Source organism: Dendrobates tinctorius, unplaced genomic scaffold, assembly GCF_039654945.1.
Source record: "Dendrobates tinctorius isolate UK_male_01 unplaced genomic scaffold, ASM3965494v1 ptg000051l, whole genome shotgun sequence".
Taxonomy (NCBI): Eukaryota; Metazoa; Chordata; class Amphibia; order Anura; family Dendrobatidae; genus Dendrobates; species Dendrobates tinctorius.
In genome coordinates this window covers 17486460-17510247 of record NW_027361719.1, presented here as the reverse complement: position 1 = coordinate 17510247, position 23788 = coordinate 17486460, and the positions used below count along the sequence as shown (strand labels likewise).

The window sequence follows — 23788 nt, the reverse complement described above, 5'->3', positions numbered from 1 at the left end:
TTTTTTGAATTTACCAAATGGCTGCAATGAAACAAAGAGTGAACTATTCAAAGGGGTGTGAATACTTTCTGTACCCACTGTATAGTTGTATTTCTACAATTTATGCAAAACAACACAGCTCCTCTAACAGTAGAGGAGCACAAGTCGTATTATATGTTTAACAGCATTTCACCGAAACATTCAAAGCCATTTCAAAGAAGATTAGAAAAATAAATTCATCGACCTCTACTTTACAATTTACATGGAGAGGTTTCTTACATTTTTCTTGTCATCTTGCCCTTTTTTTCTTTCTTTATTTGCCATGATGACTCCAGTCCTTAAAGTATCAAACACAGGATCTGTGCGATTGGCAGCAGCTGTTATAGAGAAGGTGATACATGTATACTGGAGATGCTCATGACATGAGACATGACAACACAGACACCTACAAACCTTATACATTTTACCAGTTAGGGCTCATTTAAGTGATCATATATTCGATCCAAGTGCTTTGTGTGAGCACCACAAACCGCATACAGAGCATATACAGTTGTGCTGAAAAGTTTACTTACCCCGGCAAAGTTTTTGCTTTCTTGGCCTTTTTTTCAGAGAATGTGAATGATAGAATCAAAACTTTTTCTCCACTCATGGTTGGTGGTTGGGTGAAAAATTTATTGAGATGCAAAGAAAAACCCACAAATAACATCAGCTGAAATACTGGACTCTCTGAAAACTAAGCGGTGTGGCTGTTTCAAGATGCACAATAAGGAGGCACTTGAAGAAAATGGGCTGCATGGTCGAGTCACCAGAAGAAAGCCAAATGACCCTGATCAAAAGTTCACATACCCCATTTTATAATATTGTGTATTGCCCCCTCTAACATCAAAGACAGCTTGAAGTCTTTTGTGGTAGTTGTGGATGAGGTTCTTTATTTTCTCAGATGGTAAAGCTGCTGTTAGGATCCCCGAGGGTGAACCCACTGGACCACGGCAACGAACCTCCCCTGGGCGAGCGGACCAGGTGGACCACCCCCTATACAGGGAGTGTTAGGGACAGGCCCAGGGGAAACTATTACCGCGGCAGCTGGTACCCAGGGAAGATGGGGGAGACCAGACAGGTGGTAGGCAAGGAAGTCGGAAGAGCGGTGAGAGCAAGATCAGGAAATGCGGAGATACGAGGAGGCACGGAGGGAACCCGGCAACTTAAGCAGGACGGAGACACCGGGTGGTATGGCTGGAACACTGGGGTACAGGCTGGACAAAGACACTGGATAGCACGGCAGGAACACTGGAGACTGGACCGGGGTAGAACGGCAGGAACGCAGTAGACTGGACTGGGGTAGAACGGCAGGAACACAGGAGACTGGACCGGGGTAGAGCGGCAGGAACACAGGAGGCTGGAGACACGGGATGGCAAGGCAGGAACACTGGAAACACAGGAGAGAATGGGTAACACGGATGGGAGTACAAGTAAAGCAGCAGGGAGCGGAGGAAGCAGCGGCGAACGCCAGCAAGTGTGGGGCCAGAATCACAAGGAAGTACAAGTGACGATCAGGCAGCATCACTAGGGAGCGACGACCTGATAAGGGAGAGTGGGGAGGAGCTTCCCGGCCAGGATCCTCCCGACCATAGAGAGGAGCGGGGGAGCGGCTGGCTCACAAGGGAGGACGTGCGCGGCGAGACCTGCGGGGAGCGCGCGCCCGGGAGGAAGCGAGCGCCATAGTCCGGACAGGAGAACAGACGGGACTGTGCCGGGAAGCTGCAGGCTGGTAAGTCTGACGGGGCAAGGGAGGCGGCGGCGCGACAGGAGAGAGCGGCGGCATGACAGCTGCCTATTCTTCTTGGAAAAAAGTCTCCAGTTCCTTTAAATTCCTGGGCTGTCTAGCAAGTACTGTGCGCTTGAGATCTCCCCAGAGTGGCACAATGATATTGAGGTCAGGAGGCTGAGATGGCCTCTCCAGAACCTTCACTTTGGTCTGCTGTAGCCAATGACAGGTCAACTTGGCTTTGTGTTTTGGATCGTTGTCATGTTGGAACGTACAAGTACGTCCCATGTGTAGCTTCCAGGCTGATGATTGCAAATTTGCCTCCAGTATTTGCTGAAAACGTGCTGCATTGATCTTTCCTTCAACTTTGACCAAGTTTCCTGTGCCTTTGTAGCTCACACATCCCCAAAACATCAGCTGCCCACCTCCGTGCTTTACAGTAAGAATGATGTTCCTTTCATCATAGGCCCTGTTGACCTCTCTCCTAATGTAACCTTTATGGTTGTGGCCAAAAAGTTAAATTTTGGTCTCATCACTCCAAATTACATTGTTCCAGAAGTTTTGAGTTGGGTTCTGTGCTGTTTTGCGTATTGTAAGCGAGATACTTTGTGGCATTTGGGCAGAAATGGCTTTCTTCTGGTGACTCGACCATGCAGGCCATTTTTCTTCAAATGCCTCCTTATTGTGCATTTTGAAACAGCCACACCACTAGTTTTCAGAGAGTCCAGTATTTCAGCTGGTGTTATTTGTGGGTTTTTCTTTGCATCCCAAACAATTTTCCTGGCATTTGTCACAGGTCACAGGTGAGGATGTTACCTTTAGTAGCCATTCAAACCCATTTGTGTCAACTTCTGTGCATGTTATCAGACCAAAATCACCAGGGTATGTGAACTTTTGATCAGGGTCATTTGGATGTTTTGGGTTGTCATTATGATTTAAAAAGAGAAAACACAGTAGTTTGACAATAAATGGCTTCACCCAACCACTAACCATGAGTGGAGAAAAGCTTTTGGTGTTATCATTCATATTCTCTGAAAAAAGGCCAAGAAAGCAAAAATTCTGCCCGGGTATGTAAACTTATAGGCACAACTGTAGATCCATACAGCCAGTGAGCCAATACACATGGCCAATTTTCCACATGGACCAATTATAGCATGCATTATTCTGGTCTGTTTTATGTAAAGGCAGCTCTGGCACCCATGCATAATGCGGACACGCACATGGAGCTGCAAATAATGGAGTGATGAATTAGATTTTCAGTCATTTTTAGTATGTCAATTTTTACCAATAGTGTAATATTCATTTTTTTGTGTGCAAAAAAAAAAAATTCCAATCATTTCCTTTACATTAAGCATAGAAAACAGGCAGCTCTCTAATAATAAAGCGATGGCTTCCACGTGCTGTCCATGTTTTCAAGGACCCATTGATTTAAATGGCTGACGTAAAGTTATAACCAGGTAAAAATGGACACATCTCCCTTTATTTTGTGGACACTTAGTCTGCAAAAATACAAGAACATGTGAACGTAATAAATAATAATAATATGCCATAGACTATAATAGGTACGTGTTCTAGCTCTTAAAATGTGGATTTAATATGTACGTGAAAAATATTTGTCTAAATGAGGCCTTAGAGAAAAAACCTGTAAAGTTAGGCTACTCAACTGCACCAAAACTGTTCTATTCCTTCAAGGGAACCTGTCATGTTGAAAATAGTATCTGATCTGCAGGCAGAATGCTATAGATCAGGAGGAGCTGATCAGATTGATGGACAATTTTGTGGGAAAAGATTCAGTTTAATTTGTATTTCATTAATTGAAATCCTTGGAGTTTGTATGTATGAGTCAAGTGGGCGGTCCTACTAGTTATTGACAATTTTCCCTGTGTAACTATTTGCACAGATAGCTGTCAATCACTGAGTAGGACCGCCCACTGGACTCATGCAGGCACCAGGGATTTAATTTAATTAAATACAAATTATAATAAAAATATAAATTATATTGAGCTTTTTCCAACAAAACCTGTCTATCATTCTACTTAGCTTTTCCTTTTCTATGCCCTACTATTCACAGATCGGACTGCATGTGCAATGTTATAGATTCCCTTTGACCTCTTCTCGACATCTACCAAACAAGTACGGCATTTGTAGGGTGCGGGTGTATGTAGTGGGCTAGTGGGCTCAGGAACTGAGCCTGCACCATATTCCTCAGATGCAGAATGTGTTGTACCCATCAGATGCTGACTTTGATGACTACCTATAACAGCAGTAATCAGATCATTGCAATTAACTTCTTAAATGCCACTGTCTCGGACCGTGGTATGCTGAAGGATGCCTATTCTGGGTATCCTTCAGCATATTGCATGATGTGATCATGGTGGTGCCGATGGGTTGCCATGATTTTATATAATATAAGGTGAAAAATAAAGTTTTTAATTGTAGTATATGGATCGCTCTCCAAGGGCGGCGGGGTACTCGGAGCCGGGCCCGGTGGATTTCAATGGGAGTTGTCACGGTAGCTGTGACCCGGTCCGTGGCCCTGGGCATCCATTGTAAAAGGGGGAAAATTTTGAGTGTGCGGATGATGCTTAAAGTTTATTAGTGAATGATTCGTGACGCCACTTGTGGTATTCGGCAATGAAGGTGTTAAGCCGACGCTGCAGACAGATCCTCTGGGACTGATGGTGTGGTGTAGCAATGATGGTGTAGCCCTCCACAGGCAGGGCTGTAGTCCTAGGGCAGTGTAGGTTGAGAGATCGTGAGGAGAGGAGAGCGGTGTGGTGTTAAGCATATAGCTGTAGCAGTGCTGAGTGGGTTGGCGCAGGAATAAGTGGAGGACACCAGGGCATGTAGATCCAAAGTTTTACTCACAGTCTGTTGTGCATACAGGTGCCCGCATCCATGCCATGTCCTCCAGGTCAGGGGCCCAGCCAACCTCCAGGCAAGATGAAGTACTCCGTTCCAACACTCCGCCAACATAAGTGCCTTTTCTGAACATCTCCCTTTTGCGTCAATAGTGAAGTACTCTCAGTACTGAGTTACACTGGAGTTCCTCCTGTCAGACGTTCCTACGAACTCTACTTGTACAGCAGACAGCTGTAGCCTGCTTTGGGGATTCCTTCCTACTAAGTCCTGGCTCACTATCGTTGCTGTTGTGCCCCCAAGTCTTGTGTGGGAATAAAGTGGTGACAACTTCTATTCCTCCGGTGTCTGCTGCAGGACCATTAGTACCCATACAACCTCGGGGACCGGGCCCCGGCCTTGCGCTGTGAACTTGAGAAGGGTTCTCCTGTAACCCTAATCCTTAGTCCTCCTCTCCCTACGTTCCGTACTAATCCTTCTTTCTTATGGAGAGAGTTAGGCTTTCCATCAATGTCTCTTTCCCGTGCCAGCGGACCCAGGTCACTGAGGTCGGCTGCAGCACTTCCTTCATCCATCCCACTCAGGGGATCTTAACTCTTCCTCTGACTCTGTCAGACTGACCAAATCCTAAACTCTTCCCGCTCTTTTGGTGCCAACTAACTCCACCCGCCTCCCAGCACGCTTTGTGTTCCAAGCAGGGAGCCACCAAAGGGTGCTTTGCTACACTACTATGTTGTGTGGGATGCAGGTGTTGGAGCGTGGTCAGGAGTCTCCACCTTACCTGAATGGTGGGGTAACACACCTCAGGAGGAGGGGCAGTACCTCTGTGGCGACTGAACCCTCAGGGGTGCCACATATATAAAACCCATAAAAAATTAAATGACCGCACTTTTACTGCTATATAAAATAAAGACATTTAAGGGAACCTATCACGTCATTTTTTGATGCTAAACTGCCCCAATGTCTTATTATTGATGCAATGTGCAACACTAGCATGGTGTCCTCAAGTAAATGTCCCAGTATTCATGTAAAAAATCTCTTTTTATCATTAGGTAATTGCATAGTGGACCTTGTCTTTCAGTCATGTGGGTGGCGCTTTCAATCGTCTTCATAATGGTCATGCCAAACGTAGTCTGATTGATGGCCTGGACCGCTTGCACACTGACAACCAGCTCCCCAAGCATGCGCACTGAATCTGAGTGTGCATCCCCAGCTTCATTTCCGATCTGTGCATGCTCTGAAGTTGCTGTGAGTCAGTGGCTACTTGACTTTTATATTGTGAGAATGTGCACCATTCACACCGAAAATAGCTGCGGAAAGGTGCGCGCTGATTTAATCCATAGCTTTGTAAACAAGAACACATCTTTTTGTGAGCAATTTTTTTTTCTCTGCTGAGCACAAACTTACTTTTAGGCTAGTTTCACACTTGCTTTTTTTTGCAGCATGTTTTTCCCGCAAAAAAACGCATTGAAAAAACGCATACAAAAGCATACAACTGCTGCGTTTTTTTCAAGCATTTTTATGAGCATGCATGAAAAAAACGTAGCGTTTTTATGCGTTTGTATGCGTTTTTAGTGCGTTTTTACTGCGTTTGCGTTTTTTCCAACATTAGGTGGCCCCTCACACTAACCCAAACCATGACTTTACTAACCCTAACCCTGACCCTGACCCTAACCCTAACCCTAACCCTTAACCAAACCATACTTAACCCTAACCCTGACCCTAACCCTAACCCTGACCCTAACCCTAACCCTGACCCTAACCCTTAACCAAACCATACTTAACCCTAACCCTAACCCTGACCCTAACCCTAACCCTAACCCTAACCCTGACCCTAACCCTAACCCTAACCCTGACCCTAACCCTTAACCAAACCATACTTAACCCTAACCCTAACCCTGACCCTAACCCTAACCCTAACCCTGACCCTAACCCTTAACCAAACCATACTTAACCCTAACCCTAACCCTGACCCTAACCCTAACCCTAACCCTGACCCTAACCCTTAACCAAACCATACTTAACCCTAACCCTAACCCTGACCCTAACCCTAACCCTAACCCTAACCCTGACCCTAACACTAACCTTAACCCTTAACCAAACCATACCCTGACCCTAACCCTAACCCTGACCCTAACCCTAACCCTAACCCTTAACCAAACCATACCCTGATCCTAACCCTAACCCTGACCCTGACCCTAACCCTAACCCTTAACCAAACCATACCCTGATCCTAACCCTAACCCTGATCCTGACCCTAACCCTAACCCTAACCCTAAACCCCCTTAACTAACCCTAACTCTAACCCAAACCCCTAAATTCCATTGTCTAAACTAATGGTAAAAAAAAAAAACGCATGTGCAAAAAAACGCATACATAAGCATGCCAATGCGCACATATGCTCACCATAGACTTATAATGGGTGTCTTGCTGTAAAAAAACGCATTGCGCGCGCATGCGTTTTTTTGAGGCAAGTCGGATGCTCAAAAAATGCAACAGGTTGCATTTTGTGCGCCCGAGCGCATACCGCAAAAAAACGCATGCGCGGTAAAACGCATACAAACGCATGTGTATGCGCACATAAGCGCATCCCATGCAAAGTATAGGAAAAAAAAAAGCATGCGCTATTTAGCGCTAAAATACCGCGGAAAAAAAACGCAAATGTGAAACCAGCCTTAGCTAAAAGAAAGCGCTTCACCTTACATTCTCATATATGAACTGTCCCTAAAGTAAGACACATTGTACGATTTTATTTTAAATTAATTTCCTGCTTTGAGTTTGATTTTTTCAAGCCATAATGTGTTTTAAAATCACACGGAGCATTAGCCATCCCAGCTAGAAAAGGCACCACAAAGATCTTAATATTATTTGTTGTATAGTATTATTTAGATACTGTACAGCATTGCTATTAGCTTACCAACTGCATGGAACAGGGATTTGATGCACTATATGGTTTTACTGTGCAGCATTGTTATGTAGGCCAAATGAATTGCATTTTTTGTAGCATGTGGTAAAAACTCCTAAAGGGAAGGTCAGCAGGGGGTTTTAGATTCCAAAGTGTGATGATGATTACTTCCAAAGCTTATACAGGTGCTTCTCACAAAATTAGAATATCATCAAAAAGTTACTTCATTTCAGTTCTTCAATACAGAAAGTGAAACTCATATATTACATAGAGTCATTACTAGAGTTGAGCGAAACGGGTCGAAAAATTTCAAAAGTCACCGACTTTTGGTAAAGTCGGGTTTCATGAAACGAAACCCGACCCTAGGATGAGGTCGGCAACGAGCTCGGCGACTTTAGCGCCAAAGTCGCGTTTCAAAAGTTTGTTTTCCGCCCATTTTCAGCCAATCAGGATCCACGGACACTGTGGGCAACGTGATGACATAGGCAGGGGTCACCACCATCTTTGAGAAGGGCATGCAAGTGATTGGCTTGCTTTGGGGGGCGTCACAGGGGGTATAAAAGGGCGTGCACGCCGACCGCCATGTTACTCATGCTGATCTCAGAATAGGGAGAGCTGCTGCTGCTGCTGATTCTGTAGGGAGAGCGTTAGGCAGGGAAGAAGACACCAAAAACTGCTTCTGCTGCTAGCGATTTTTCCTGTACAACACACCAGTCACTGTGTGTGCAGTGCAAGTGGAGGCTATATTTTGCTGGATCAGCTGTGTTGGTTGTTAGGCTGCCTTATAAGGCTTCCTGATAGCTGCATTGCTGTTTTCCCACTGCTCTGCAAACTGCTTTTTTAAAAGCAATCCAAATTTTTTTTTTTGCCCTGGTGAGGTACTGAGCGTGCGTTTTTTCACACCATACAGCGGTCTACGCTCCTCACACAGTACCGTGTAACGGCTGCTATCACGGCCACAGTGAAGCTATCTGTGTGTGACTCTGTAAGGATAAGTCGAGGACCTGTTCCGTTCTTACAGACCTCCACCTTCTAGTTTTGTCTGGTTTACGACATTGAGCCTGTGACATAGCGGTGTGATATTCACTGGGCCTCACACAATCCAACAGTGTCCACAAGTGTGTTCAGAAATTCTACATCTCCCCTGTCCTATAGTGACATTTTTCACACCTGCGACATTGAGACTGTGACATAGCGGTGTGATATTCACTGGGCCTCACACAATCCAACAGTGTCCACAAGTGTGTTCAGAAATTCTACATCTCCCCTGTCCTATTGTGACATTTTTCAGACCTACGACATTGAGCCTGTGACATAGCGGTGTGATATTCACTGGGCCTCACACAATCCAACAGTGTCCACAAGTGTGTTCAGAAATTCTACATCTCCCCTGTCCTATATACACCTTGTACCTTGTTTTACATTACTATATAGTTTATGGGATTTTGTGTACATTTTTACCAAAAATGAGGAAGGCTGGTGGAACTGGGCGGGGGTTGCCAGCTGGTAATGATGGTGTTGGTGGTGGATCTGATGGTAGTGGCAAAAGCAAAATAGGACCGAATGCAGGAGGTGTTGAGCCTGTGTCATCGTCTGGCTCCACAAGGCCTCGAAGGCTTAGTTTTCTAGGAGTTGGCAAACCGCTTTTAAAGCCAGAGCTTCAGGAAAAAATTTTGGCTTACATTGCTGACTCAGCCTCCAGCTCTATCGCCTCCTCTTCTGAAGTAGTAAAAAATAAAAGCACTGAGTCATCATTGGAGGCTCATGTTCATGAACCACACCTTTCCTTGTGTCCTTCACCCCAACCAAGATTGAAGGATGACTCAGGCCATACAACTGATTACTACATGGAGCTGTTTTCACATACCATGCTTGGGTTATCAAGTGAAATGGTGAATTACCCAGGCCAAGAAGAATCTGACATGGAGTGCACTGATGCACAGCCACTGACAGATAATTCTGCTGGTACATTCACTCAGAGCACTACATTGTCCTCGCAGTGTAATGAGCCAGATTCTGACCCTGATGAGACTCAGGTGCCCCTTCCCGCATACTATACCACCATACACGGTCACACAGAGGAAGGTGCATATGACATTGAAGAGGAGGTGATGGATGACCCAGTTGTTGACCCAGATTGGCATCCATTGGGGGAAGAGGGTGCTGCTTCCAATAGCTCAGATGAGGAGGAGGAGCATCCACAGCAGACATCGACATCGCAACAGCTGTTATCTGGCAGGCCCGGAGCACTCCAAAGACAGGTTCCAAAAATCAAGAGATGCTGGACAGCTTGTCCAGACGGTCAAAATAGCACAGCGTGCTAGGCCGCAAAATGTCTTCCAAAGTAGGAAGAGTGCAGTGTGGCACTTTTTTGAACAAAATCCTCATGATCAGGCCAAGGTTATCTGTAAGAAGTGCGCAAAGACCTTTAGCCGAGGGAAAAATCTGAAAAATTTGAATACCAGGTGCATGCTTAGACATTTAACCAGCATGCACTTGCAAGTGTGGACACAACACCAAACCTCAAGTACCACATGTGCAACTGATCACAAAGAAGGTAGTCAGCAATGCTACATTGTTTCCCCCACTGTAAGCCCACCGGTTAGCACAGCAGCAAATGTTGAGGTGTCGTTGCAAGGCCAAAGCAGTCAGGGAATCCCACTGCTATATCAACGAAAGACTGAATCTAGGCCATCAGAAAGAACACCAACTCCATCACCATCATCAACCCTCTCTCAGTCCGCCCTGTCCACCGCTAGTTCCACCATATGCAGCTCTCAAGTCCAGCTCACCCTCCCAGAGACTATGAGTAGGTCAAGAAAGTACTCAGTCTCTCATCCACGTACACAGGGTTTGACCGCCCACATTGCCAAACTAATCTCGTTAGAGATGATGCCCTATCGGTTGGTGGAAAGCGCAGCTTTCCGCGAACTCATGGCCTGTGCAGTACCACGCTATGACCTACCCAGTCGTCACTTCTTCTCTCGCAAAGCCATCCCATCCCTCCACCATCATGTGAAAGACCGCATTGTCCATGCACTCAAGCAGTCAGTGAGTGGAAAGGTGCACCTCACAACAGATGCATGGTCCAGTCGGCATGGCCAGGGCCATTACGTGTCCATCACTGCGCACTGGGTTAATGTGGTGGATGCAGGGTCCACAGGGGACAGCGGTGGTGAGACAGTGCTACCTAGCCCACGGTATAGGAAACAGTTGGCTGTAGGCGTTCGACCCTCCTCCTCCTCCTCCAGAAGCGAAAGCTCGTCCAGAGCGCAGTCGTACAAGATCTCCATCTGCAGCTGCCACTGTTGCACACGAGGTGTCCCCCTATCGAGCAGCTAGTGAAAAGCATCAGCAGGCTGTGTTGCAGATGATGGGTTTGGGCGACATACACACCGTGGAGGTGCTGGCCGAGTACTTTCAGCGACAAACTGAGTCATGGCTGGGCAGTATACATCTTGAGGCAGGCAAGGTAGTTAGTGATAACGGCCGTAATTTTGTGGCAACCATAGCCCTTTCAAAACTCAGCCACATACCTTGCTTGGCTCACACCTTGAGCCTGGTGGTGCAGTGCTTCCTCAACAATTATCCAGAGTTAACAGCCCTGCTCCAGAAGGTGCGAAGACTGTGCGCGCACATCCGCCGGTCGCCTGTACACTCCATTCGTATGCAGAAGCTGCAGCGATTGCTCCACCTTCCCAACTACCGCCTCATTATCGACATTGCAACAAGGTGGAACTCCACCCTTCACATGGCTGAGCGGCTGTGCGAACAGAGGCAGGCCATAATGCATTTGTGGGAGGATACACGGCCAGGCACTTTGAGAGCAGACATGGAGTTGACAGGTGTGCAGTGGTCGAAGCTGAAAGACCTCTGTAAAGTCCTTCAGTGTTTTGAGGAATGCACACGGCTGGTAAGCGCAGACGACGCCATCCTAAGCATGAGCATCCCACTTATGCGTCTGCTCATGCAAACTTTGACGCACCTTAAGGAGCAGGCGTCTGCAGCCAATGTTGACGAGGAGGAAGAGGAGGAGGGAATCCTTGATGACATTCAGCCATTGTCTGCTCAGGGACCTCTCCTGGACGAGGTGGAGGAAGAAGAGGAGGAGGAGGATGATGATGGGGATAATTACTTAGGGGAGGAGGATGCATCTCATGGGGCAAGTGAAAATGTTGGCATGGCAAGGTCTGGTACAGGGTTTGTGCGTGACTGGAGGGATGTGGATTTGCCAGAAAGTGCTCCTCCAACCAGCACTCGCAGTGCATCATTGACACAGGGAACATTGGCCCACATGTCAGATTATGCCTTGCAGATCCTAAAAAGGGACCCCCGCATTGCCAAAATGATGAACGATGACGACTACTGGTTGGCCAGCATCTTGGATCCACGTTATAAAGGCAAATTACAAAACATCATGCCACAGGAGAACCTTGACCTAATATTGGCTAATAAACAAGCAACTCTGGTAAACCGGTTGGTTGAGGCATTCCCAGCACACAGCAGCGGTGATGGTTCTCACACGAGCCGTACGGGCCGGGGGCAGCTTGGCAGAGGTGTTCGTGGTGCACACAGCAGAAGTGGCGTTGGAGACAGGGGTTTCATGACAATGTTTTGGACTGGTTTTTCAAGTACCGCTCATACAACTGGTAATACTGCATCGATGGAAAGTGACAGGAGACAGCAGTTGTCAACTATGGTTACAAACTACTTTTCCTCCCATATCGATGTTCTCCCACACAGGTCATTCCCCTTTGACTATTGGGCCGCTAAACTGGACACCTGGCCTGAATTGGCACAATATGCCTTACAGGAGCTCGCTTGCCCAGCTGCAAGCGTGCTATCGGAAAGAGTCTTCAGTGCAGCTGGATCAATCCTGACAGAAAAAAGGACCCGTCTGTCAACCCAAAATGTGGATGATCTAACCTTCATTAAAATGAACCATGCATGGGTTTCCAAGGATTTTGTCCCACCTTCCCTTGATGACACATAGGTTGCCAGAAAAATGGCTTGCTTTGGTCCTCCTCCTATTCCGCGAACTTGACCTATTTCACCTTTTGCAGCAGCTGAATGTCCCACATCAACATATGCCACTTTGTAAACCGCCCTAACTGGGCTGCCCCCCCATGGCCGGGGTCACCACCTAGTGCACGAAACCGTGCGAGGGCCGTTGCCCTGGACAGGTGGGTAGGCCGACTCTTGGGCGCGGGCACTGGCACAGGGTCCCTCATAGTGCAATCAAGTGTCTCTGACGGTGGTGGTGCACACCCGCCGTCAGACACACCGCCGTACTATGAGGGGCCCAGTGCCAGTACTGACGCCCACGAGTGTGCCCCCTTGCTTGGGCAGGGCCCCAGCATTTGCAATGTTTACCTCTCCCTGCTCCTCCGCTGTGTAGTCTGGGTTGTCAAATCCTTCACTGGGATTGCCACTACAAATTGATTGAACTGAAAGATGATGGTTAAGATGTAGCTATGCCCTGTCCTGCTGGCCGGGCTCTAGCTCCAGAAGATCAATTGCTTCCATTTCTTATGGACATCGACTCACAATGACATAGAGTGGTGGTTTATCATCAGCTTTCACAGTTTTCCTACTCACAAACGTGTGACATTCCGGCGCACATTTTAAAATGCGCCCTCTCATGCCAATCAAATAGAATCGCCTACGGCCTGTGGCTTCTGTCTTTTGCACTCCAAAGTTACGTGACAGATCATGATAGCCAGTGAGCACCATGTTTACTTTGCTCCCTGTGATAAAAATTTGATTGAGATGAGTAACAGTGATGGAATCAACGGAAGTGCGATACAGCAAGACTTTATTCACAAAAAAATGTTTTCACTGTCTCAACACACAAATTAATTGAGGGTCAGCATCGCCTATGAGAATTGTGACGGAAGTTTTTCCCGTGAATAGTAATTCCTAGATTTCTGCAATCACTAGCCTTTATGTCAGTAATTGTATGCATCTAATTTCCTATTGCGGAGAGGCTGGACTGTATTACTGAGACAGAAATATATATGAAGATTTAAAAATAACACCAAAAGTATATAGTTGTGTACGCCTCAAATGCATTTCCTTTTTTCCACTTTTTAGATTGCTGTGTAATCCATACTGAGAACATGGAGATTTTACATGTTTAAACTATGCTATATATACCTGCTATCCAGTGATAAAGTACCCTTTCTCAACTTTGTACAATCTGGTCAAATCCATACTGGGCCTGAGAACATCTGAGTCTGCCTCCTGATCTATAGACATATATTTTTAATGTGTAAGCTAGGCTACATATATACGTGTTATCCTGTGAAACTGTACCCTTTATCAACTTTCTACAATGTTGTTGAATCCATACTGGGCCTGAGAACGGCTGCCAAGCTGTTAAGCAAGCTACAGCACCTGTGGTTTGGACACGTAATTTTTTCAGGAATGACGGTTAGGCCTAACTCTGGAATTGCGGTTGACCTGAACTTACTGGGAAATCATCATTCGCGGGGAATAATCTGAATCCCAGATCCCCATCACTAACGGAGTTCAGCCGGTTATCTGCACCTGTAAGCGACAAAAGCTGGTCCTTTCAGTGTAGCGTGCATGCAGCCTTGGACATGTACAGGAATGCTAGACCTGTTATTGCTCGATCTCACGTGCCAGAGCCTCGCTTATCCCTCTAGTAAGCTTGACGCGTACTGCGGGGGCATGCCGGAGTCTCGGTTGTTAACGGAATAAAGCTGAGAAATCGCTAGCACAACTACAAACACACATACCACACCACACACAGAATCGACAAAGCTTTCAAAGTGTGCATCTTTTCTTTAGGTGGCATGGTTGTGGTTTCCCGGGTGGAGTCCAATTAAGCCACAGGCTCCACTCCTGGTGGTGCCCTTTTGGACATTCCTTTAAGGTTCAGCTTTGCAATCATACTGCCCCCAGAAACCAAAAACTTTGCCTTCATGGACGCTGTTTGGAGGTTCGTGGGAATAACGCCGCCCGATCAGCAGTCGGCATATGGGTCGCCCTCCCAGGGCTGTGGGGTACTCGGTACCGGGCCGGTGTCAGTGGGATGTATCACAGCAGTGGTAACCCGGACGGTGGCCCTGGGTGCCCATGTAAATGGCGTGGTATAATGGTAAAGAGTTTATACAGATAGTTTGACGCCACCTGTGGTGTTCGGCAACATAGATGTTAGGCCGAAGCTGCATGCAGATCCTCTGGGACTGATGGTGTTGTGCTGCAAAGATGGTGAAGCTCCCCACAGGTGGATCTGGAGTCCCAGGGAAATGTAGATGTAGTGATGGGGGAAAGGCACAGGCGGTGTAGGTGCTGGTACCCAGATGTAGCGGTGCTGGAATAACTGTAGGACACCAGAGCGTGCAGTTCCAAAGCTTTACTCACAGTCTGCAGGTTACACAGATGCCTGCCTCCGTGCTGTGTCCTCCGGGTCAGGACCTCAGCCAACCTCCGGGACCAAAATGGAAAGCTCCCTTCCAACACTCCGCCAACATGTACCTTCCTGAACGTCTCCTTTCTAGCGCTTGTGGGGGAAGCACTCACAGGACCGTGGTTCACTGAAGCGCCTCCTGTCTAACAGATGTTCCTCAGACTTTACTTGTATGGCAGACAGCTTTAGCCTTTTCCTTCTGGCTCCCACACGTCGATGCTGGGGCCTCCGAGCCTTAGTTTGGTACAGAGCATTTATAGCTGCTACTTCCCTCGGTTTCTGCTGCAGGAACGTCAGAGTCCATACAAACTCAGAGACCGGAATCGGGACAATGCGCTCCAGCTAGGAGTGAGCCTTAACTCTGCTCATCCTCCAGCTCCCCTTCTCACGTCCACACACTTCCCCTTCCCTGCACAGAGTGCCCTAACTTACCTCCTCCAGACCACAGAGAGCAGCTCCTCAGCAGTCAGGTTCAGAGGTCTCCCTGCTAGCCTGGAGTGGGAAATGTGTTGTGTGTTGGTTTCACTGCTAGAGAGATCCTTTGTTGCTCCCAAACTTGACAACACACTCCCTAGGAGGAAGGTAATGCCACAGTGGCGACCGTACTCTTGGGGACTCCACAAGTGCACTGAGGCCCAGCCACTGCTGGATGATGCTGCTGGTACATTGACCCAGACCACTACATTCCCCTCGCACTCTACACTGCCAGAATCTGACCCAGAGGAAACTCAGGTTCCCCTTCCCACATACACGGTGACAAAGAGGAAGGTGCAGATGAAAGTGCAGGTTCCTTGAGCAGGTGGGGGGGCATACTCATGGGCGATGGCACTGGCACAGGGCACCGCATAGTACGCAAAAGTGTCTCTGCCGGTGGGAGGGCCTAAACAGCCAAGTGCAGTGAGATGGAAGATGGGGACGACAAGGAGTTCAGAGTAGTGCAGGGATTCCCTAGCAAGGAGACTTATGTAATTGTTTTCAATGTTGGGACAGCAATTTTTGGGGAGCACTATACTCTGGTGAATGATATATGGGGCCCACCATACACTGGAGCATTCCAAAGGTGGACATCAGACACTGGAGCAGCATTTACAGGGCCCATTATACACTAGAGCAGTAGAAATGGGGCCCATTATATATGGAGCATTATTTGGGCCCATAAGACAGTGGAGCTTCATCCATTGGGACCAACATATACTATAGCATTATGTGGAGCTCATCATATACGGTTTGAAACATTATATGGGAATAATGATTCCGTATGGAGAAATATATGGGCCTCATTACTCTGTATAGCGCACTAAGCGCTGGCCATAATACTGTATGGAGTTATATACTGTCCGTTTTTGGAGGTATTGGAGAATTTAAAATGGATATCAGTCATGAGATGTAAGAAGTGAAGTATTTTTCATTGTACTATACTGCTATTTCTCTGCCGTATCGGAGCATCATGAGTTGTGGTAAGTGTTAAAGGGGCGCTCTTTGGCCCTGGGCCCACGAAAACCTGGAGCCAGCCCTACCCCCCACAACTGTAGCCAAATAACCCCCATTTTTCAGTGCGTAACTAGTATTATGAAGTAAATTAAGGTTGACAAGCTTAAGTAATAAGAATTGATGCTTTTGGCATTCAAATGGGCACTGTAGGTGTGTTTCCTGTCCTCACTGCCGACTTTAATTCCCCATTGACTTACATTGGGTTTCGTATTTCGGTCGGACCCCCGACTTTTCCCTATAGTCGGCCGATTTTACTCGACCCGACTTTTGGAAAAGTCGGGTTTCATGAAACGAAACTCGACCCTAAAAAACCAAAAGTCGCTCAACTCTAGTCATTACAAACAGAGTAATTTATTTCATGTGTTCATTTCTGTCAATGTTGATGATTATGGCTTACAGCCAATGAAAACCCAAAAGTCATTATCTCAGTAAATTAGAATACTTTATTACAGCAGTGTGAAAAATTATTTTAAAATCTGAAATGTTGGCCTACTGAAATGTATATTCAGTAAATGCACTCAATACTTGGTAGGGGCTCCTTTTGCATCAATTACTACATCAATGTGGCGTGGCATGGAGGCAATCAGCTTGTGGCACTGCTGAGGTGTTATGGAAGCCCAAGTTGCTTTGATAGCTGCCTTCAGCTCATCTACATTGTTGAGTCTGGTGTCTCTTGTGGCGTGCCCCTGAGGGTTCAGTCGCCACAGAGTTTCTGCACCTCAGCCAGAGGTGTGGTACTCCGCTCTCAGGTAAGGAGGGGGCCACTACCCAGAACTCAGACACTTGTTTCCAACACCAGTCCTCTCCAGGCCAGGGAGGGATTAGGCAGAGGGTGTGGATGGAGAAAGCAGCAGAGGGATAGCTGAAGGAAGTGACAGTGTGAGAGTGAATGAGTTGGAGCTTGGGACTTGAGCAGTGAGGAGTTCGTCCCTAGAACAGAAGACAGTAGAGAGAGAAAGGAAAGACAGAAGAAACAGAAAGATAAGCTTCAGTGGAAGAGAGGAAGAAGGGGTCCTAGGGGCAAGGGTAGTGAGGAATCCACCCATACGGCCTGAATCTACGCCGACCGTAGTCGGATGAAGGGACCAGGTCACAGTAGGGGACCGGCCCCAGACTAGGGGTGAAACTCAGGACTCAGCTAGCTAACCGGAGGTTGCAGTATCTGCATGTGCTGCAGCCACATCCATACACATTTGCTGAAATGGCAGCTGGATAGGATCAAGGGGACCTAGAGCACGTCGCCGACAGGATCTGGGGCTGCTGGCTTGGGACACAGTGTGTGAAGGTGCAGGGCAGGAGAGGTGGGAGCCAGCACAGTGAGATGGCCAGGAAAGGATCATCTGAAGGGGGTTCTGACACGGTGTACCCCGAATTACCTAAGAGCTGGCTGGACCACCGACCCGGAGTACACAGCACCCCGGCTGGGGATTGTAACTGGAAGAACTGTGAGTAAAAGTGTGAAGACTACACTCCACTGTGTTCTCTGACTTATTTACAGCTTCACCTGCCTTGCACCATGACTACAGCCACCATCATCGCTAACACCTATAACTGCCATGGGGCTTAGCTCTACCCGTGGAGAGCTGTAACAACTCTGCTGCATCACCAACAGCCCCAGTGGTCTCTTTTGCAGCATCGGCTATCACCTTCCTTGCCGAACACCACAGGTGGCGTCACGAATCATCCCCATTTTTGTTCCCTAAAAACATCATCTTCTTTATTTTTATTGCACGCCCAAGGCTACGTACCAGGTCACTGCTGCCTTGACATCCCCTTTAAGAACTGACCGGCCCGGTCCCGGGGGCGCTGCAAACTTGGTGTCACGAACAGGATCTACCGACCCGGTACACCGAGTCCCATGCGCCTAAAGACTGTGTAAAAAGACTGTGACAAGAGGTGCCATATTTATGCAAATGGGAGTGCTGAAGCTGCCCGTCATGTGCTGAATTATTGAAAGGTGCAAACATCATGCCAATGTTGATACTTGTATACAATCTGAACATGGCCGTCGGCCAGGAGGATCCACCTCCTGGTCTGGGATGGCGGGAAAGAAGGAACCACCCACGAAGGAGAGAGCGGGAACTACATGTGGGCGCAGCAGGGAACAACCCGGAACCCAAGATGGTGAGCAGTGGCTACCCGGAGCATGGGGAGGAAGCCGAAAACTTCCCCAGCCAACTAGATAGGAGCCTGGACCAGCTGCCAGCATTGGACCCAGAGTTCTTGGAAGCAGAGGTGGAGGAGCTGAGCCACCAGCTCCTGAAATTGCAAGTCTGCCCTTTCAGAATGGAAAGCGGCCCTGCTGGAGAAGGTATGGGAGCGGCAACCATCCCCGCAGCCAGTATCACAGACCCCAGTGGAGGAGGAGGAGGAGACCAGCACCAGAAAAACAACAGGAGCAGGTACTGTCATCAACCCGGTGGCCAAGGAGACCCTGCTGGGCCCATTAAAGCTCCCATCAGCACTTCCACCCGGCCGGGTTTGTAGTGACCTGGACTTGGATCACATCTCTGACCTCGGGGACCAACTGGCGGCCCCACTACAGCCCAAACTAACACCCCAGGAGGTGTACAGAGAAAAGGTGGTGTTCCGCTGGGAACACCAGGGGACCGATTTGATCGCGATCCCTCGGGAGATCCAACAGGAAGGAGCCCAAATAGAAACCATCAGCTGGGGCAAGTATTGTCAGCAGCAAGCGCTTAAGAGAAGGAGGAGAGAGAGTGCGAAGCCCAGCAGAGGGCCCTAGAGGAGCGGAACAAGCAGGCAATGGCCCAGGCCTGTAAGGCCAGACATATAGACCAGGGTCCGCTGAGACAGGGCACCATGGTGGCGTTCCAGCTGAAGAAAGGCTCGGAATGCTCGCAGAGATCTTTGTCGCCTGGTGGGATGTAGAGTCGCATCTCCTGGAAGGTCATCTGGATCATGACCTGCACCCGGAAGATCAAGTGACTTACACCTGGCATTGGGGTGAAAAAGGGTGGTATGCCCTGAATGTCAGGAAATGCAGGCGTGCAGCTCCTGGTTCAGTGTCTGCTATCTCTTAACAACTATCAGAGGCCTCAACATCAGAGGCTGCACTGGTCTCTGCTCCAATAACATCGAGGGTATGCACGCAAGCTACTCAGACCCCGGCAGTAGGACCAGAACAGTTCATGTTCTCAGTTATAACACAGGACACAGAACTTTCCAGTCCAGGAGGATGCAAGCCTGAGGACCTACCCTGGAAAAGAAAACAAAAGTTAGCAGTGGCAGCATGTGACTGTAAGGCTGTGTGCCCACATTGCTTTTTTTATGCGTTTCCGCTGCATTTTTGCCGCAGCGGAAACGCATAAAAAGCGCTAACAAAACGCATCCCCATGCAATTCTATGGGATTCCGCAGTTGCTGTGTCAATGCTGCGGATTTTACCGCTGCGGAATCGCATAGCCGTAAAATCCGCAGCATGTCCACTATTTCTGCGGAATCACGGCAATTCCGCCGCCATAGGATTGCATTGAAACGCTCACTTTACTCATGTGGCTATGCCCACCATGCGTAAAGTGAGCGCTTCATGTGCGGATGGTACCCAGGGTCTGGAGGAGAGGAGACTCTCCTCCATGCCATGGGTACCATATCCCTGTAAAAAATAGAATTAAAATAAAAATACGGATATACTCACCTTCTGGCGGCCCCGGAGCCTTCCCGCCTCTCAGCCACGCTGCCAGCATCTTCCGTTCCCAGGGATGCATTGCGCGAATGACCTCTGATGATGTAGCGGTCTCACATGATGCTACGTCATCACAGGTCATTGTCACAAGGCATCCCTGGGAACGGAAGATGCCAGCAGCGCCAATGAGGGGCGGGATGACTCCGGCGGCCGACAGAGGGTGAGTATATCCCTATTTTTTTTTTTTTTACTATATTTAACATTCTATCTTTTACTAATGATGCTGCATAGGCAGTATCAAAAGTAAAAAGTTGGTCACACTTGTCAAGCACTATGCTTGACAAGTGTGACCAACCTGTCAATCACTTTTCCAAGTGATGCTTCAAATCACTTGGAAAAGCTCAAGCATTCTGCAAGCTAAAAACGCTTGCAAAATGCTTGCGTTTTGCGGGAAAACGCATGCGAATTCGGAAGGGAGTTGCAGAAATGCTGCGGACATTTCCGCAGCATTTCTTCAACGTGGGCACTTAGCCTTAATAGTTAAAAGTTGTGAATAGTAATTTACCTGATTAGGTTTTGTTAAAGACAATGTGATTAGGCCTTGTTGATAAAGAAAGATACTGTGGTCATAGACAGTGAATGGCCAGAACTCTCTTTGTACATAGTTTAGTTAGCACTGAATGTGCTCCTTATTGGTTTTACAGAAGATCTGTAGAGTGCAAGTGAGACACTCTACATTTTGCACTAGACCACAGAACAAAAACCATCTGGCATGGCCGAACAGTGGTCCAGTGAGTTGACCAGCTATTTTCAGTAGCCACGCCCTGGGACTACGCTGGGGGTGTGAAACGGGTCCCCCATATTGCACTTAAGAAAAGAAAAAGACTACCCTGGTTCTGGAATACACTGAACTCTATTGCACTTGATAGGAAAAGTTTTATTAATAGTAAGGTTATATTCCATGTCTCAGATAGTTTCTACCTATGATAAAGCTATTTTTCATATTTACAGATAGTAAATAATGTTATTAAACATATATTTATGAATATAGTAGTTATTTGTAATGTTTAAGTGAAAAGTGCCTCCCATAAAGGGAAGAAAAATTAATAGTTTAACTGTTTTACTGGTTGAAATGCATTTCAGAAAATTTTTTGCATGTTATAACAATCGTTTGCTCTGTTCCAGCCCGAGGACGTGCTGTGTTTAACGTGTGGGGGGTATGTGGTGCCCCTGAGGGTTCAGTCGCTACAGAGGTACTGCACCTCAGCCAGAGGTGTGGTACTCCGCTCTCAGGTAAGGAGGGGGCCACTACTCAGAACCCAGACATTGGCATCCAACCCCAGACCTCTCCAGGCCAGGGAGGGATTAGGCAGAGGGTGTGGGTGGAGAAAGCAGCAGGGGGAGAGCTGAAGGAAGTGACAGTAAGAGAGTGAGTTGGAGCTGGGGACTTGAGCAGTGAAGAGTTCATCCCTAGACCAGAAGACAGTAGAAAGAGAGAAAGGAAAGACATAAGAAACAGAAAGATAAGCTTCAGTGGAAGAGAGGAAGAAGGGGTCCTAGGGGCACGAGTAGTGAGAAATCTACCCGTGGGGCCCGAATCTACACCGACCGTAGTCAGATGAGGGGACCAGGTAGCAGTAGGGGACCAGCCCCAGACTAGTGGAGAAACTCAGGACTCAGCTAGCTAACCGGAAGTTGCAGTATCTGCATGTGCTGCAGCCACATCCATACACATTCGTTGAAAAGGCAGCTGGATAGGATCAAGGGGACCTAGAGCACATCGCCGACAGGAACCGGGGCTTCTGGCTTGGGACACTGTGTGTGAAGGCGCAGGGCAGGAGAGGTGGGAGCCAGCGCAGTGAGACGGCCAGGAAAGGAATATCTGAAGGGGGTTCTGACACACTGTACCCCGAATTACCTGAGAGCTGGCTGGACCACCGACCCAGAGGACACAGCACCCCGTCTGGGGGATCTAACTGGAATAACTGTGAGTAAATGTGTGAAGACTGCACTCCACTGTCTCCTCTGAGTTATTTACAGCGTCACCTTCTTTGCACCACGACTACAACCACCATCATCATCTCTAACACCTATAACTGCCCTGGGGCTTAGCTCTACCCGTGGAGAGCTGTAACAACTCTGCTGCATCACCAACAGTCCCAGCTGTCTCTTTTGCAGCGTCGGCTATCACCTTCCTTGCCGAACACCACAGGTGGCGTCACGAATCATGCCCATCGTTATTCGCTAAAAGCATCATCTTCTTTATTTCCATTGCACGCCCAGGGCTACGGACCAGGTCACAGCTGCCGTGACATCCCCTTTAAGAACTGACCAGCCCAGTACAGAGGGACCCCGGCCCTAGGGGGCGCTGCATTCTCATCTTCCTCTTGACAATACCCAATAGATTCTCTATGGGGTTAAGGTCAGGCGGGTTTGCTGGTCAATCAGGCAGAGTGATACCACTGCTTTTAAACCAGGTATTGGTACTTTTGGCAGTGTGGAGAGGTGCCGAGTCCAGCTGGAGAATGAAATTTCCATCTCCTGAAAGCTTGTCGGCAGAGGGAAGCATGAAGTGCTCTAAAATTTCCTAGTAGATGATTGCGCTGACTTTGGTCTCGATAAAACACAGTGGACCTACACCAGCAGATGACATGGCTCCCCAAACCATCACTGATTGTGGAAACTTCACACTACACCTCCAGCAGCTTGGATTGAGACCTCTCCACTCTTCTTCCAGTCTCTGGGACCTTGTTTTCTAAATGAAATGCAAAATTTGCTTTCATCTGAAAACACTTTGGGCCACTGAGCAACAGTCCAGTTCTTTTTCTCCTTGGCCAAGGTAAGACGCTTCTGACACTGTCTATTGGTCATGAGTGGCTTGACACAAGAAATGCAACACTTGTTGTAACCCATGTCCTAGATACGTCCATGTGTGGTGGCTCTTGAAGCAATGACTCCAGCAGCAGTCCACTCCTTGTGAATCTCCCCCAAATTTTTGAATGGCCTTTTATTAACAATCCCTTTCAAGGCTGTTGTTATCCTTGCTGCTTGTGCACCTTTTTCTACCTCACTTTTTCCTTCCACTCAACTTTTCATTAATATGCATGGATATTGCACTCTATGAACAGCCAGCTTCTTTAGCAATGACCTTGTGTGGCTTACCCTCCTTGTGGAGTGTGTCAATGACTGCCTTCTGGACATTTGTCAAGTCAGTGGTCTTGCCTATTGTTAATTATTCTAATTTAGTGAGATAATGACTTTTTAGTTTTCATTGGCTGTAAGTCATAATCATCAACATAAACAGAAATAAACACTTGAAATAGATTTATTCTGTTTGTAATGACTCTATATAATATATGAATTTAACTTTTTGTATTGAAGAACTGAAATAAATTAACTTTTTGATGATATTTGAAATTTGTGAGTAGCACCTGTATATTAAAAGTCCATGTCTCCATTGTCTCATATTCTATTGGCATTATTTCCATACCTTTGTATTAAATATCCATGTCTCCTTTGTTTTGTAATCTATTGGCAAATTCTTATGCAAATAAGCTCACAAGTGCAAGAATTTGGCCATTTCTTACAGCTCTCCAGCCTCTCTCCCTCTTTCTCCTCCCAGCACCAACCTCCTGCCAGTGATTGACAGGTCACTCTTCTGTTTGACCTGTTACCCTGGCCTACATGTCATGCAGACACCATCATTCTT

The 23788-nt window shown here is 47.5% G+C and overlaps 1 protein-coding gene across 1 annotated transcript in view; it reads right to left on the bottom strand.

Annotated features, from left to right (window-relative positions):
• STAC3 (SH3 and cysteine rich domain 3) overlaps window positions 1-23788 on the bottom strand; it is a 212911-nt gene that overhangs the window by 23411 nt on the left and 165712 nt on the right. Inside the window, exon 5 of the mRNA XM_073576950.1 lies at window positions 259-356. Within this exon, the coding sequence (XP_073433051.1) occupies window positions 259-356 (98 nt within the window). The remainder of the gene's footprint in view (window positions 1-258; window positions 357-23788) is intronic.